At 31.1% G+C, this 14329-nt stretch overlaps 1 protein-coding gene across 1 annotated transcript in view; it reads right to left on the bottom strand.

The window, feature by feature from the left end:
- Positions 1 to 4710: 4710 nt before the first annotated feature.
- Positions 4711 to 14329, bottom strand: part of LOC107449348 (glucose dehydrogenase [FAD, quinone]) — a 121381-nt gene continuing 111762 nt past the window's right edge. The window contains exons 8-11 of the mRNA XM_016064849.4: positions 13318 to 13481; positions 12250 to 12427; positions 7036 to 7258; positions 4711 to 5013 (exon numbers count right to left, since the gene is read on the bottom strand). Of these exons, the coding sequence (XP_015920335.1) occupies positions 4842 to 5013; positions 7036 to 7258; positions 12250 to 12427; positions 13318 to 13481 (737 nt within the window). The 3' untranslated portion in view covers positions 4711 to 4841. The remainder of the gene's footprint in view (positions 5014 to 7035; positions 7259 to 12249; positions 12428 to 13317; positions 13482 to 14329) is intronic.

Raw genomic sequence — 14329 nt, 5'->3', positions numbered from 1 at the left:
GTATACCCTACACTGATGTTTTTTAAGGTCAAGTGCCACTGCCGGTATATCCTACACTGATATTTTTTTTTAATGGTCAAGTACCATTGCCCGATATATATTTGCCCGATACTCCAAACACTGATGTTTCTTCTAATCTATAGTCAATAAGTATTAAAACATCGAATAAATGTAATTATATCCACGAATAAATTAATATCAAATCGGATGTAATAAATATTTCGGACATTCACCAAAGCGACTATGTGATTGTCAACAACCACCGATTTCGGTCATTCACAGTAACATGCATATCATTTACATAATAACCTCATCAGGACGATTATTTCATACTTTGCCTAAATAGCATCCGGCATTCTATAGAATGACTAGGCATTCTATACAATGCCTAGGGAAAGTATGCAATACATCTCACATTTCATACTTTGCCTAAAAACATCAGGCATTCTATACAATGCCAAGGCATTCTATACAATGTCGGCGTTTCATACTTTGCCGGTAACATGTGCATTATATTCTTTTGCAAGTTAAGAAAAAATCGTTAACTCGTTAAATGGATGCCAAACTCCCAGTAAGAACGTATATAAATATTGTCAACTCTTGAAATGATGTTGCTCAGCCTTCGTAGTCTTGCTTTCTTATTAATAATAGTAACAGTTATTAACAGCATTAACTGACAGCAGCCAGTATTGCTTCACTTCGGTGTCTTACTGGGAACCATACTTTCACGATCAGTTCATTGCGGAACAACTTTTGGTTTGAGGGTTGTAGTTAAATAATCAACAAAAATTGAAGATATTTACTCTTTAATCATTTCCTTTAAATTTCAGTTCTCTTTTTTTAATTTTTCTTATTTTTCCTATATTTATATCAATATTTACATCAAATATTTTATTTATATTCACATCCCAGTTTAAACTACTTATGCTTTATGCTTAAAAAATAAAAAATTAAAGCTTTTTTTCGAAGTATATGGCAATATTTTACAGAATGACATTTGTAGGAATTTCTTGAGTTCAAAAAACAAAAATTTCGAGGGGCATTATTTAAATAACTGCTCTTATATAGTAACGTTGAACACATTGCTATATTCATAAACGTTCTCTAGTTTCGACTAATAAGTCTACTTTAACTTTTTGTGCTTTAAAATTTGGATTAGAAAAATGCAGCCATACTTTTATAAACATATGTCCATCAATTCTTCATGATAATTTTAAACTGTCCATGTAACGATTTTAAAATTCGCACATAAGCCATACTTTCATGAACACTATCGAGTTACAAGTGCCAATTTAAAAAAAAGCTAAAATTCCATTCAGAGAATATGGCTTCATTTATTATAGAATAACATACGTAGCAATTTTTTAAGCCCAAAAATATATAACAGTTTGCAAACCAATAAATTAATATTAATTTTATAACTGTCTTTTTGTAAATTGATTAAAAAGTTTCATTGCCTTCAAAAATATGCTGATAGAAATTAAAGTCCATTTGTTCCAGGCTTTATTGCTTGGTCGAACAATGTAAATTCAATCAATGCCGAATTATTATACAATTTTTTATCTTACTATCAAGCTTTTTTCCAAGCATTTTAAATTTCAAGATTTTAATTATAAAAGTTTGTGCTAATTTGAATAAATGTTAATTCAAACCACCTTAAACCCCTATGCAATTTTTTCTCAGGATTTATTTCTTTGGATCGAGAGGTAAAGGAAGATTAATTAGTTGAATATGTAAAGAATAAATTACACAGACTTCTATTTAACGTTACTCAAAACAAATTTTATTAAACTTTTTTAATAAAAATCAAACAATTATGGTGATAACATAATAAATCGATTTGACAATACTTTGTAGAATGTAATTACACATTAAAAATTTATTAAAAAAATATTTGCTTTATTGAAACACAACAAATTAAAGGGAATTAACATCATTAATAGTTCTATTTTTTAATAAAATAACACGAATTAAGATTAAATGTACAGTAATATTTTTCATAGACACTTCAAAAACAATTTTTTATTCGTGCATTTATTTAAAAAATGTGTAATTTACTTTAGCAGACCAAAATAGCATTTTATAATTGTTGGTGCTAAAATTATGTATCATATGATTACATAATTGAAATAATTGCAATTACAGTAATACAATTACAATAATTTCAGTTAATACAATCAATTAATACAATTAATTTAAATTCATGATGAGTTTCACTAAAAATAAATTTGAAAAAAATATTATATTAATTTTAAATGTTTTGACTTTTTACAGAAACTTCATAAATTTATAAAAAGAAATTCGAAGTTGCTTTAAAAAAAATCTGAATAAAATTTTTGTGGAGTTCAAAAACACTCTTTAATGACATTAATTAAACATGAATAATGATTAAAAACAAAATATATTTTTTTCCTAGTTTTTTCAAAAAATATTTTTTTTGAATTACATTTTTATATAAAAAAATGAAGCTTCTTTAACAAATCAAAATAACAGGAGAAGCACTCTTTAATAAACTTTTATCGAAAATGAGTTATGATTAAATGTATAATAATTTTTATTGATAGATCTTTCATAATCAAATTTTGTAACACACAAATTTATAAAAAAGAAATGATGATGATGGGAATTGTAAACATTAATGATATTTCAACAAGTGCATATTTTTTTTTAAAAAACACCATGAATTCCCATACATCCAACCCTCAAAGTACTTTTTTGCAGACATAGTCACCTCAAGAAGTACATAGAAATCAAATATATAAAAACACATCTGACTCAAAAGACCCGTATCAGGTACGATAAAATAAAAATTGCTAAGGCACTTAAAATCTCTCAGAAACAATAGAAATATTTATAAACTTTGAACAGTGTTTACAAAAACAAACATAAAATAAATAAATATATTTACAAAACATTTCAAGTACTACTCTTAGAGTAATACGGAATGGCAACATTGAGAGTCATAGACTTTGATTTGAAAAGCTCAAAATCAACAAAGACTACAAATTTCTCTCGTTTGTAATGAAAAAACGAAACATTAAAATACATCTCTAACTTTGAAAATAGATCTAAAAAGTTAAAAAGTGGTGGCAAAATACATTTGCTAGTTATTAGATATATTTGGACGCAAAAGTTTTAAAGCTCTTCATAAAAAATAAGAATTTAGATTTTGTTTGGAGCCTGAACAAACTGCACAACAATTCCCCTATAAAATGCTCATCGTTAGACCTTTCTGCCCCTGGACTTCATATGGTTAGTTATAAACCGTTAGGTACTGTCTAAACAACCTAAGAACTCTTTCCGCTACAGGGCCGTCTGATGCTATAAAAACAAGAAAAAGTGTGTTCTAAAGAGAGGAGCCTTAATATTCCCCTCACGACACCACTTGAAACAGCTTAACCTCGCAAAGACACCATAGTGTTCCAGACAACTAGCGAGGGGAGTTCTTTAGCTAGACAGACAGTAATAAACTCCTATAACTAAATAATTCTTGATTTGGTTTAATAATTAATTATTATTAAATGGATTGAATTACTATGTTAGAAAATTTTGAACAAGTTGAACCGTAACATTGTTTAAATTTGTTGCAACCTTAATGCTGTACCAAATTGAACCATAACATTGTTTAAATTTGTTCCATTTTTAATGTTGTGCCAAGATGAACCATAACATTGTTTAAATTCGTTGTCACCTTAATGCTGTGCTTAATTGAAAATATATGATTATGCAAATTAATTCTTCTTAAATTTAATTATCTGGCACTATGCTCTACCTTGAAATTAAAATGATTAAATTTAATACCTTAATATGAATTTGCACGTTGTTTTTAAAATGAAATTTTACGGGATAAAAAAATAAATAAAAAATTCAATTTCTTTGAATAATGTTTGATCTTATGTAAATTCCCTCTCAAATTTCGTTGTTTGCGTTAAAACTTAAATAAATGAAATACTGATACGATATTTATTTAAGTTAAAAAAACAAATTTCAATATAGATTTTATCTGAAGGTTGAGAAAATTTTTTTTTAAGCATAGTTAAAAAATTTGAAAATTAAAAAAAAATAAATAATAATACCCTGTTTTGAAGCATAATTGTTATTACTTCTCACACAGTACGAGTAATGAAGGCAAATTTTCCAGGGGCTGAATGTCTGTAAACCACCACTTTTTACGTTTTGGACACATTTTCTTGTCACATCAATCATGGTTTAACGTATTAATTTACTTTTAATTTATTTTCGGAAATCATATCTTTCGAAATGTGATTTATTCACATCTTGCAATATTTGACATATTTTTTTATTTGAAATTTCGATATTTAGAAAAAAATAAGCCGGCAATACAATTTGCAACTCATTTGAAAGATTTAACTTCTGAGCATAAAATAAAAATATTGTCCTTAAGCTATCGATTGCGAATACAGTTGTGGGTAAGCTCAGCATTCTTTCTTCATTCTTTTACATATTTCAGGATGCAATAGAAAAATATTCTATATAACTCTTTCCCATGGATTTAGATAGTTATAGAGTTCTTATTTAAACTTGAATATTTGTTCTTCTACAATGTTGAAACGGTACATTTTTTTAAAAAATATCATAAATTGTCGATTCACAAAAATCACTTACATTTTTTTTTCAAGTAATCTTTTAAATCCTATTAACATGACAGACTTGAATTTTTTCAATTTAACAAAAATTTCTTCATAACTTTCGAGACATAGAATATTAGCCGTTGGTTAAACCGCGTAATTTAAAGACTTATTATGATATTCAACATTCGGCACTATAATCTTAATGATATTTCACAATGTCAGAGAAACACTAATACACAAAACTAGCTATCACCGTTTTTTCTTTTTCTTTTTATCTTTTCGTCGTATTACCGTCCTTACACCTTTGATCATATCAGCAGCTTTTTCTGCTATCATAATTATTGGAGCATTTGTATTGCCAGTCACTATATTTGGCATTATTGAACCATCTACGACCCGCAAGCCATGCACCCCCTTGACCCTGAAAGGGAAGAAAATTATAGTTATTATCAATTTTGTTAATATTATTAATATTTTTAAATAAACGCATTTAAGATGAGTACTGAATTAGGCACTTCAGTGGCGCAGTAGGCTATGGCCTCGCTCGCACCTCCGGGGGAGCGCTAAGGTCAATAGTTCGAACCTACCTGGCAGCCAATTTAACAACCGGCGTGCATATGAAGTACTCGTAATGTGCATATCAAGCTCTGCTGTGGCTGAAAGTCCTGTTTTTGGTTGTTGCGTGAAAGTAGGGAGATAAAGATGCCAGCTCCGTTGCTGGCAACGTCGTCTCACAATGATAAAAAATGAGCAGTATTCATACCATGGCTGTTAAAAGATATAGCCCTGAAAAAAGGGCTAAGTACTTGGCCATGGTAGGATGATGTGCAATGAAATGGCTATTTAAATCACTGAAACTATCCGAAATGCCATTGTGACAATGATTCAAATTAATAATTAACGTACAAGTTGCATTGTTTTATTCTCTATATATTTAACTCTAAATAGGGGATTTAAATTCGTCAAATAATTTATAATTTTTTTCAAATCAGTGATATTAATTTGTTGAAATATTCTCTTGATGATTCGAAGCAGTGATTCTAATCTGTTGCGTTGAGTCACTATTCGAATAAGTTTATTTGTAGCAACGATAAGTTGATTTAATTGCTGATTTAAATCAACAGACTAAAATCAATGATTCGCTGTGGCTGAAAGTCCTGCTTTTGGTTGTGCGTGAAAGTATGGAGATAAAGTTGCCAGCTCAGTTGCTGGCAACGTCGTCTCACCATGATCAAAAATTCGTAGTATTCATACCATGGCCGTTAAAAGATATAGCCCTGAAAAAAGGCCTAAGTACTTGGACATGGTACGGTGATGTGCACTAAAATGGCAATTTAAATCACTGAAACTATTCGAAACACCATTGTGACAATGATTTAAATTGATAATTAACATACAAGTTTCATTGTTTTATTCTCTATATATTTAACTAATAGGTGATTTAAATTCGTCAAATAATTTATAAATTTTTTCGAATCAGTGATATTAATTTGTTGAAATATTTTTATGCTGATTCGAAGCAGTGATTCTAATCTGTTGTGGTGAATTAATATTCGAATAAGTTTATTTGTAGCATTGATAACTTGATTTAGTTGCTGATTTAAATCAACAGACTAAAATCAATGATTCGTATGAATATCTCAATAATTAATTTTATTTAAATCAATAATTCTAGTATGTTTATTTGAATAATTTAGTTAAGGAAGTTGTTTTGAATTAATTTGAATCAGTGATTCTTGTCAGTTTATTTCAACCAGAAACTCAAGTCAGTTTATTCGAATAACTCAATTCAAATCAGTAGGATACATCAGGTGATTTATATTACGTTGATTTGAACCCGTTGATTTTTAAATGTTGATTCACGTTAATGGATTTTATTGTGTTAATTTGAATTTGCTAAAATTAATTCGTTTATTAACTTTGATACTGATTCAAATCATAGATCCTAACTTATTGTACGAATCGGTGGTTTTTCATAAGTGAGTTGAAAATACAAACTTTAATGAATTAATTTAAATAGCTTAAATAGAAAATTTATTAGAAATCGCAATTTTTAAATTTTTATCTTCCAACACTAAGACCATCTAAACTATTCCGCACATATTCATTGCAGGAAATTCTGTAGTGATCACCTGTAATATACATTTTCAGAGCTCTTGTCAAAAATGAAATCTAAATAGAACCAAAATATTGTAATCAAAATAGTATTGGAAAGTAAAATTTAAGTGAAAAAGAAACAAAACGTCATTGAAATCTGTTGAATCACTAGTGATGACGATGAATTGAAAAACATTAAAAACGATTTAATTGCCTGAGGAAATAGGAGACGTTTCTATTAATCACTTTTCAGCTCTTTTTACTTAGATTTTTAAAAATATGGATGAAGAATATTCATTACAAAACTGTTACCTGCATGTGTTAATCAAACAGAATAAGTTATTACCTCAACTGTGGATCAACCACTGCTGTTGGATCATTGGCAGCCCCCATTTTGCAGGTGCCTACAGGATGATAGATGGTTGATGTGTAAGTGCGAGCAACACAAGCCAGGTACTCATCGCTATTTTTTGTATAGATCTCGCATCCTGGAAATGTGGTCTCATAGGGGTGACCTCCGAATTTCTTGAATGCTGGTGATTCTCCGAAGGCCATGCAAATCTTCATTGCTGTAAAGTAAAGTTAGTTTAATTGGCCGTCAATAATCTCACTCTCCATATGTATACATATATGAAAACACAGTCCAGTCACATTAATGTGACCACCTGTCAAAAGCCAGAATAACCACCTTTGGCACAGCTGACCGCTGCTAGACGTGCTGGAAGGCAGTAAATTAGGTTTACTCTTGGTAGTCTTTTGGTTCATCTGGGCGGCCAGTTGCTCAACAGTTGCACGTCTATTCGCCCGAACGCATCTCCGTAGCCTTCGTTCGTCTTTATCATCTATAGCCCGTGGTGCACCACATGTGCCACGACGATGATTTTGGATAGTGCCATTTTGCCATGCACGGTATACTTTTACCACGGCGGCACGCGCACAGTTCGCAAAATTAGCCGCTTCCGAAATGCTTCCACCCTTGGCCCGAAAGCCAATAATCATGCCCATTTGGACGTCAGAGAAATAGTTATGTTTCTGCATTACGCCAACGATTGAAATGCTTTCCGATGCCCTAGGACATCCTTTATATACACTCTATAGTAATGTGCTGCCACCTGCCTTCTGTGATTGATTATTTCAAATTGACGTCGAGAGTGGGTGGTGTTCACATTAATGTGACTGGACTATAAATATATATATATATATATATATATGACCTTGGCCCATGTCCTTGAGGTCGTGAGTTTGATCCCCGACGATCGAAGACTCAGAGAACAAGAAGATGAAGTAAATGATGAGTGGTGCACGTTAAATTTGTCGGATCACAAGATCCCCCATGTTCCTATATCAGATCAATGCCTCTTGGGTTATGGAATTGGAGATGAATATTTTTCTAATTCAGGTCAAAATTACGATCTGTGAATGAATGAAAGGACGTATGAAAGGGTCCGTCCTATAAACGAGCTGTGACGTGTGTGTGACTGACGTCACATTCTTGCCCATAGATCAGTGTTTCTTAACCTTTTTGATATAATGGACCCCTTTAAGAAATTTTTAGGAAGTCACAGACCACCCCCTGTAAAAAAATTATTGCAAAAACCATCAATTATTTTTATTTTACTTTATTTTCAATTGAAATAAAATTTGAAAGCTACTTTGTGTTTTTAAAAATTTTAAATTTTTATATGGTTTGCGAATGTTCTTTTCCTCATGTTGTGGAGGATTGTTGGGATATCTAAGAAGAAAGAGCAAAGGGACGGCTCATAAAAATTAGGGGTCGATAGAGGATTATAAAAATAGTAAATCGGACGTAATCAGGGGGTTGCCCCTGATGGTGCAAACTGAAAGCCGGTTGGTGGAGAATGTTAAAAATATGACAGGGATATTAGAGGGTCCGCACTGAATTTGGGGTATCTCAATCACCTAGTTTCAAATATGTATGTATTTTCACCCTTTAGAAAAAAAAAGATCAATGTTATTTAAATATTATTGATCCAATCGTCTTAAAAGTAGTCGGCGGACCCCCAAAGTATGACCCATGGACCCCTAAGGGGTCCATGAACCACAGGTTAAGAAACCCTGCCATAGATGGTGATATCGAAAAACACGAAACGCTACCTCTGCCTTAAATTCGCTTGGCTTCACCAAATAGGCTGGATGATAGACTGGATGATATTGGCCAGTTGTATCAGAAACAACAACAAAAATTTTTAAAATGTATATATTTTGAAATTTAAACAAAATAATAAAAAAAAAGGGGGGGGAAGTATTTTGATGCTATGATTTTTTTGCGCTATCGATGTGTGAGGAAAATAATAGAATATCGATTGTTCGTCACCGTTCAGGTGAAACAGCAGACAAGCGTTATCCGAATGAAATCCCATTTTTTAGAGCAAAATATTCTCGTATTTCCTCTTATTTTTTAAACGAAAACAAATAAAAAGATTTAACAAATATAATAGAATCAAAATAGCACTCAGTTCATCTGAAATATTTGCTTTGAATTTTTTTCATGTATGCTTTTGCTATCTGTGATGTAGAAAGAGTTCTGAAATAAACAGTGAAATGTAATGTTCGGAAATCTTAAATGATTGAACGACCTAGTTAATGCTAATTAATTGTACAATTTATTAAATACATTATAAAGTTGCGAGATAAAATTTAATAGCCTACTTAGATTTTCCAAATTTTCACGTAGGAAAATTTTTTGGATTAGTAACTATAACTGTCATTTCTGGTCAAAAAAAAAAAAAAAAACTGTTAAAAGCCAAAATCTATGATATTTAAACCATTCATTTGGTAATTTTTCCCTTCGTGTAACGATTTACAATAAATTTTATTATTCAAAATTATAGTTTGTATTACTACACATTTAGTAAAAATACAAAACTGAAAAGTAAATTGAACTGAATTATGGTTTTTATACCCTGCTCTAAGGTACCATGATGAAATTAACCATATTTCATCCAATGCTATAAAACCATAATTTATTGATAGTTTTACTAAATTCATTACCATAACACTTTGGTAAAAATAAACGAGCTTATTTATTTTTCCATAAGGTATCATGATATTATCAAATTTGACCGCATTTACTTCTAAACAGTATGGTAATAAAACCATATTTTTTCTTAATCCTACCCAAAGTCATTACCAAAGCGTTTCGGTAAAAATTACCCTGCTTTTCGGCGTTTACATGGGACCAGAAACATGGTAAATCTTACCATATTCTAGTAGTTTTGATCAAACTTTTTTTTCTTAGTGTAAAGTTATTCCGTGACTGAAAAAGTTGGATAATATCTGCTTTAAACAATATAGGAAATTTGAATGCATTACACTGATTTTTAATTTCAATTAAATCTCTGTTCAAGTTAAGATCATATAGTAGCTAATTTGCACAACATAATAGTTTAGCCTCGAACCAATTGTTCTGGGAATGTATGTAACAAAGTTGGATATTGTTAATAATGTATCAAAGTTAGATATTGTTAATAATATATCAAAGTTAGATATTGTTAATAATACATCAAAGTTAGATATCTCTATATAACATAAGAACGTAATGATATAACACTGTTCTTTATTTTTGTCGGAGCATTGATGAAACACGTGGTAGGATTGAATTTTAACATAGTAATTTCAATTTTTCTGGTTGTTATTAGTCATGAAGGTACAGAGCTGCCAACTATAGTTGGCATATGGTTTTTATAAAAGCATAGTATACTATGCTTTTATAAAAAATATTTTATAGCGAGGTAAACTAGGGATACCAGCAAGTGACATACAGTGAATATATCGATTCTGATTGGTTGATGAAGCGTGGCATTTGTGTACGTAAACAACTGTTCATTCTTTTCTATTGCGAGTAAGCCAAGTCCGTCAAGTATCAATTCTCTTACTCGACACATTCTATATTCTTTCACAAATATTTCAATTCTTTCACTATATGTTTCCTACTTAACATAAAGACAGGCGTGAAGACATGTAGAACATAAACAAACTAACTATGCATCAATGTTACCAGGTACACAAAACAAAATATATCACGATTACAATAAAATACGTAAACAAATAATAAATCGAAGTTAAGTAAAATATATAGACGATAAAGAATTATATTTTAACAAATCCGATGTGTGATACGGCGTTGTATTTAATTAACTTCAAGTTAATAACATTCTAACTTATGTAGAGAAACGTAGCTCGACTTTAACACGCCATGTTGCTCATAAATGATCAGCTGGCTCTGAAGTTATAGGTCACGTGTCTGTGTATCAGTGATTGTCTTCTTCTCGAGTTGCAAGCACCCAATCAAAAACTAAAGCTTTCATAATTTTTGGTAATTTTGCCCACATTTTAGAAGTCTTACGATAGAAGATCTGGGACATAAATGTGTTCCATATGAACTTTTGAATCCTTAACATGTGGTGGTAAAATTAAGTTCAAATCAAATTTATAAAACAAAGAATCATACATTAAAATATAAACTTAGCTTCCACTAGAAGAAATTTTACCAAAAAGCATTGAAAGTTGGCAATCCTGAATTTATTGATTTCAGATAAAATATTTTTGTATTCTTAATTTAAAGGTATTTACCTGCAATATTCATTTTTTCTTTTTCTGCTCTACTATTTTTAATTTTTTTGATTTTGATTTTTGTTCTAAATGAAGAGTTTATAACCAAAAGAATTGTTTCTTTATTATAAAGTATTTCTAAGATGTTACCTTATTATGTCAGATTTCAGAATAAACTTACATAAATATTGGACTAAATATTTTTATTATTTTACAATTATTATTTTTGGTATAAATTACATTAATATGTTATCATAAATTTTCGTTAGAGTGATTTGTTAAATGGCTTAGAACTTAACTATCAGCTTCAAGCAGAAAGTGACGCATGTGCTAATTAGATTTAATAAATCAGCCTAAGTGAAAATTTTCAATTATGGTTGTTAATTCACCAAATTTGCTGTAACAATATACCTCCAATTTTAAATGTTATTTAAAAAATGATTTGTAAGCTAAATTATATATGTTCACTAAGCGATCCTAATTAAATCTTTTGAGATATATTTGGATGTGGAATGAGGGCACAGGAGTAAGTAAACAGAATTCTTTTTAGTATATATTTTAAGTCAATAATTTTAACTTTCGTAGAAAACTGTTTTATGCTAAGAAACAAAAATTATTGCTAATCAGCCACGGTAGCTCGGGGGATAGAGAGTTCGTCTCCCAATGAGGTAACCCAGGATCGTAACCCAGAGATGGCTGATTGATACGAATTCTGCTTCCAACTTGCACCGACCACAGTGCTGACGTAAATTATCTTCAGTGGGAGATGAATCATGGGTTAGAATCCCCTTGCCGTTGGGCTAACCGTGGGAAATTTACTTGGCTTTCCTCTCCATTTTACAAAACCTAGGAAATTTTCCTAGGTTTTCTTCTCCATGCGGCTGCAAACAGGGTGCTGGGCCTCTAGTTTTAACAAAGCAAATTAACATAACAAAGGTCAATATTGTTGAAAGTATTAGGAAGTAACATAGAAAGCTATATATCTTACCATCCACCATGGTGAGAACATCTTGAGGATGAGTGAGGTATCTAGGATCGATTACTGGAGGATCATAGGGATCAGTTGTCCGCAATTTAATATATCCACGACTCTTTGGCCTCAGAAGAACGGGACAAAATGTATAAGCATCTCTGTAGGCATAAGGCTTGTAAACCTTCTCCCAAAGCTGCAACAGATTTTTTAAAATAAATTTGCTGTGGAAGTGTACAGGAAAATACTGTAGTATTACTAGCATATTTTTATTACTATGTTTTTATGAGTTCGCTATCGTATTTTCATAGTTTAAATTTTACAATTGTAAACTACTTTCGGACTAGTTAGCACCCTCAAAATTTAAAGCTACGTTCCCGATGAAAATAGAAGTTTGATTTATTTCCAGACAGAAATTATAGTGATGATATTGCCAAAGAAATTAACAATCAAAATTCAATCCTCAATCAAAATTTAAACCTCTCTCCGACTAACGAATGTCTATTTTAAGTAGCAATACAAGTTTCAATTGTTTAATCTGTAAAAGTCGAGAATTGACGCAATTTTCCTCGACCAATACAATTTATCGTCAATCAAAGTTGCGATATTTTTCCTAAATAGTTATGAGTTCTCAAATTTCTACTGGAGATTCGAGATTAAGTCTATTTAATTCGTTTTTTTTTAAATGATGCAGGCAGAATTTATCACCACTCAAAAAATGTGTTCACTTTTCGACATTTACAAACTAACAGACACCTAACTAGACAAAAAGAGAAAAACATAAATGAAGTAAAATATTTAAAAGCTACGTGTTTCAAAAGGATTTATAAATGGAAAATATTTTAACAAGACTTAGTAAGTAAGGCATAGGTATGAAAACTTCTATCGTCGCTGAAAATTCTCCACCACTCTTCTTTCGAAGGTGATGCATCCTAAGTTTTCAAAATAAAATTATTTTTACCTTTTTCTCATCAAATAACACGAAAAAACGAGTATTTTTTTTAAAAACAAGACTCTACAATTAATCTTGCTGTAAAGAAAGGTATAAGAATTTTTAGAAAGTAAGATGCAAAATTTTAACTTTACCTCTCTTCTTTGGCCATGTACTCGCTGAAACGTTTGGCCACCATCAGATGCAGGTGACCCTGACAAGAAATGAATTTCTACATCCGGGAAATCCTCCGATTTATTGGCATATTTAGTATTGATGAAAGCTAAGCCTTCCACACCTCCCAGCACAGTTAATGGTCCTAGATGAATAAAAAAAAAATTAAGTCTAAGAATAAAAACAAGATGAATTTAACAGCCGAAATTGATCGATTGATTAATTTAACATTCCCCAACACAGTTAATGATTTTAGTTGAAATTATTTTAAATTAGAAAACTAGCAAAACAACTTAAGTCAAAAAAGTGTAATTCTTTGATTGATTCTTTCAATATTAACTAATGTCATTTTCCGTTGAATACATTCTTTTTATGTAAACTCTGTGATGCATGAAAACAAAGAATCTTTATTAGCTTTAATACAAAATTTTGTTATCAAATTACATCATACGAGAAAGGAAACAATCAGAATTAAACAGAAGGAATTTTCTTCATTCAACAGTATATGCATAACACGGTTCCCAGCAGATCACCGAAGTCAAGCATCACTGGCTGAGGTCAGTGTGCGGGTGGGTGACCACTTGGATCAGTCTGCGTAGGGACCGAGGGTGTGCGGTATTGGTCCACGTTAAACTGTTCTACCGTAAAGTGCTCGACTTCACTTGCAGGTCGTCGGGCTACCGAAGCGGGGGTGCCATCCCCTCCGCAGAGGATCAAAATTGTGATGGCATGTCTTCGGATCATCCTCAGGGATGTTTCCCAGACCGTCGCCAATAGCCCATTGTGCAGCTCTAGTGCGACGTAAATGAACAACAAAAACAAAACATGCGTAACTTTTTTTCGATGTTAGATATTTTTAAAATTAGTTAATAAAATTTTCACCAGATGTGATGGTGAGGATGATTCTTATCTCTCTGATCTGTATCCGATCAGATGAATGAGTTCGCTTATTTCAAATACTTCCAAAACATACATAGATCTCTTCAGAAGGCC

This window comes from Parasteatoda tepidariorum, chromosome 5, assembly GCF_043381705.1.
Source record: "Parasteatoda tepidariorum isolate YZ-2023 chromosome 5, CAS_Ptep_4.0, whole genome shotgun sequence".
Classification (NCBI taxonomy): Eukaryota; Metazoa; Arthropoda; class Arachnida; order Araneae; family Theridiidae; genus Parasteatoda; species Parasteatoda tepidariorum.
Note: the sequence above shows the minus strand (reverse complement) of the source record. Positions and strands in the feature narration are given on the sequence as shown.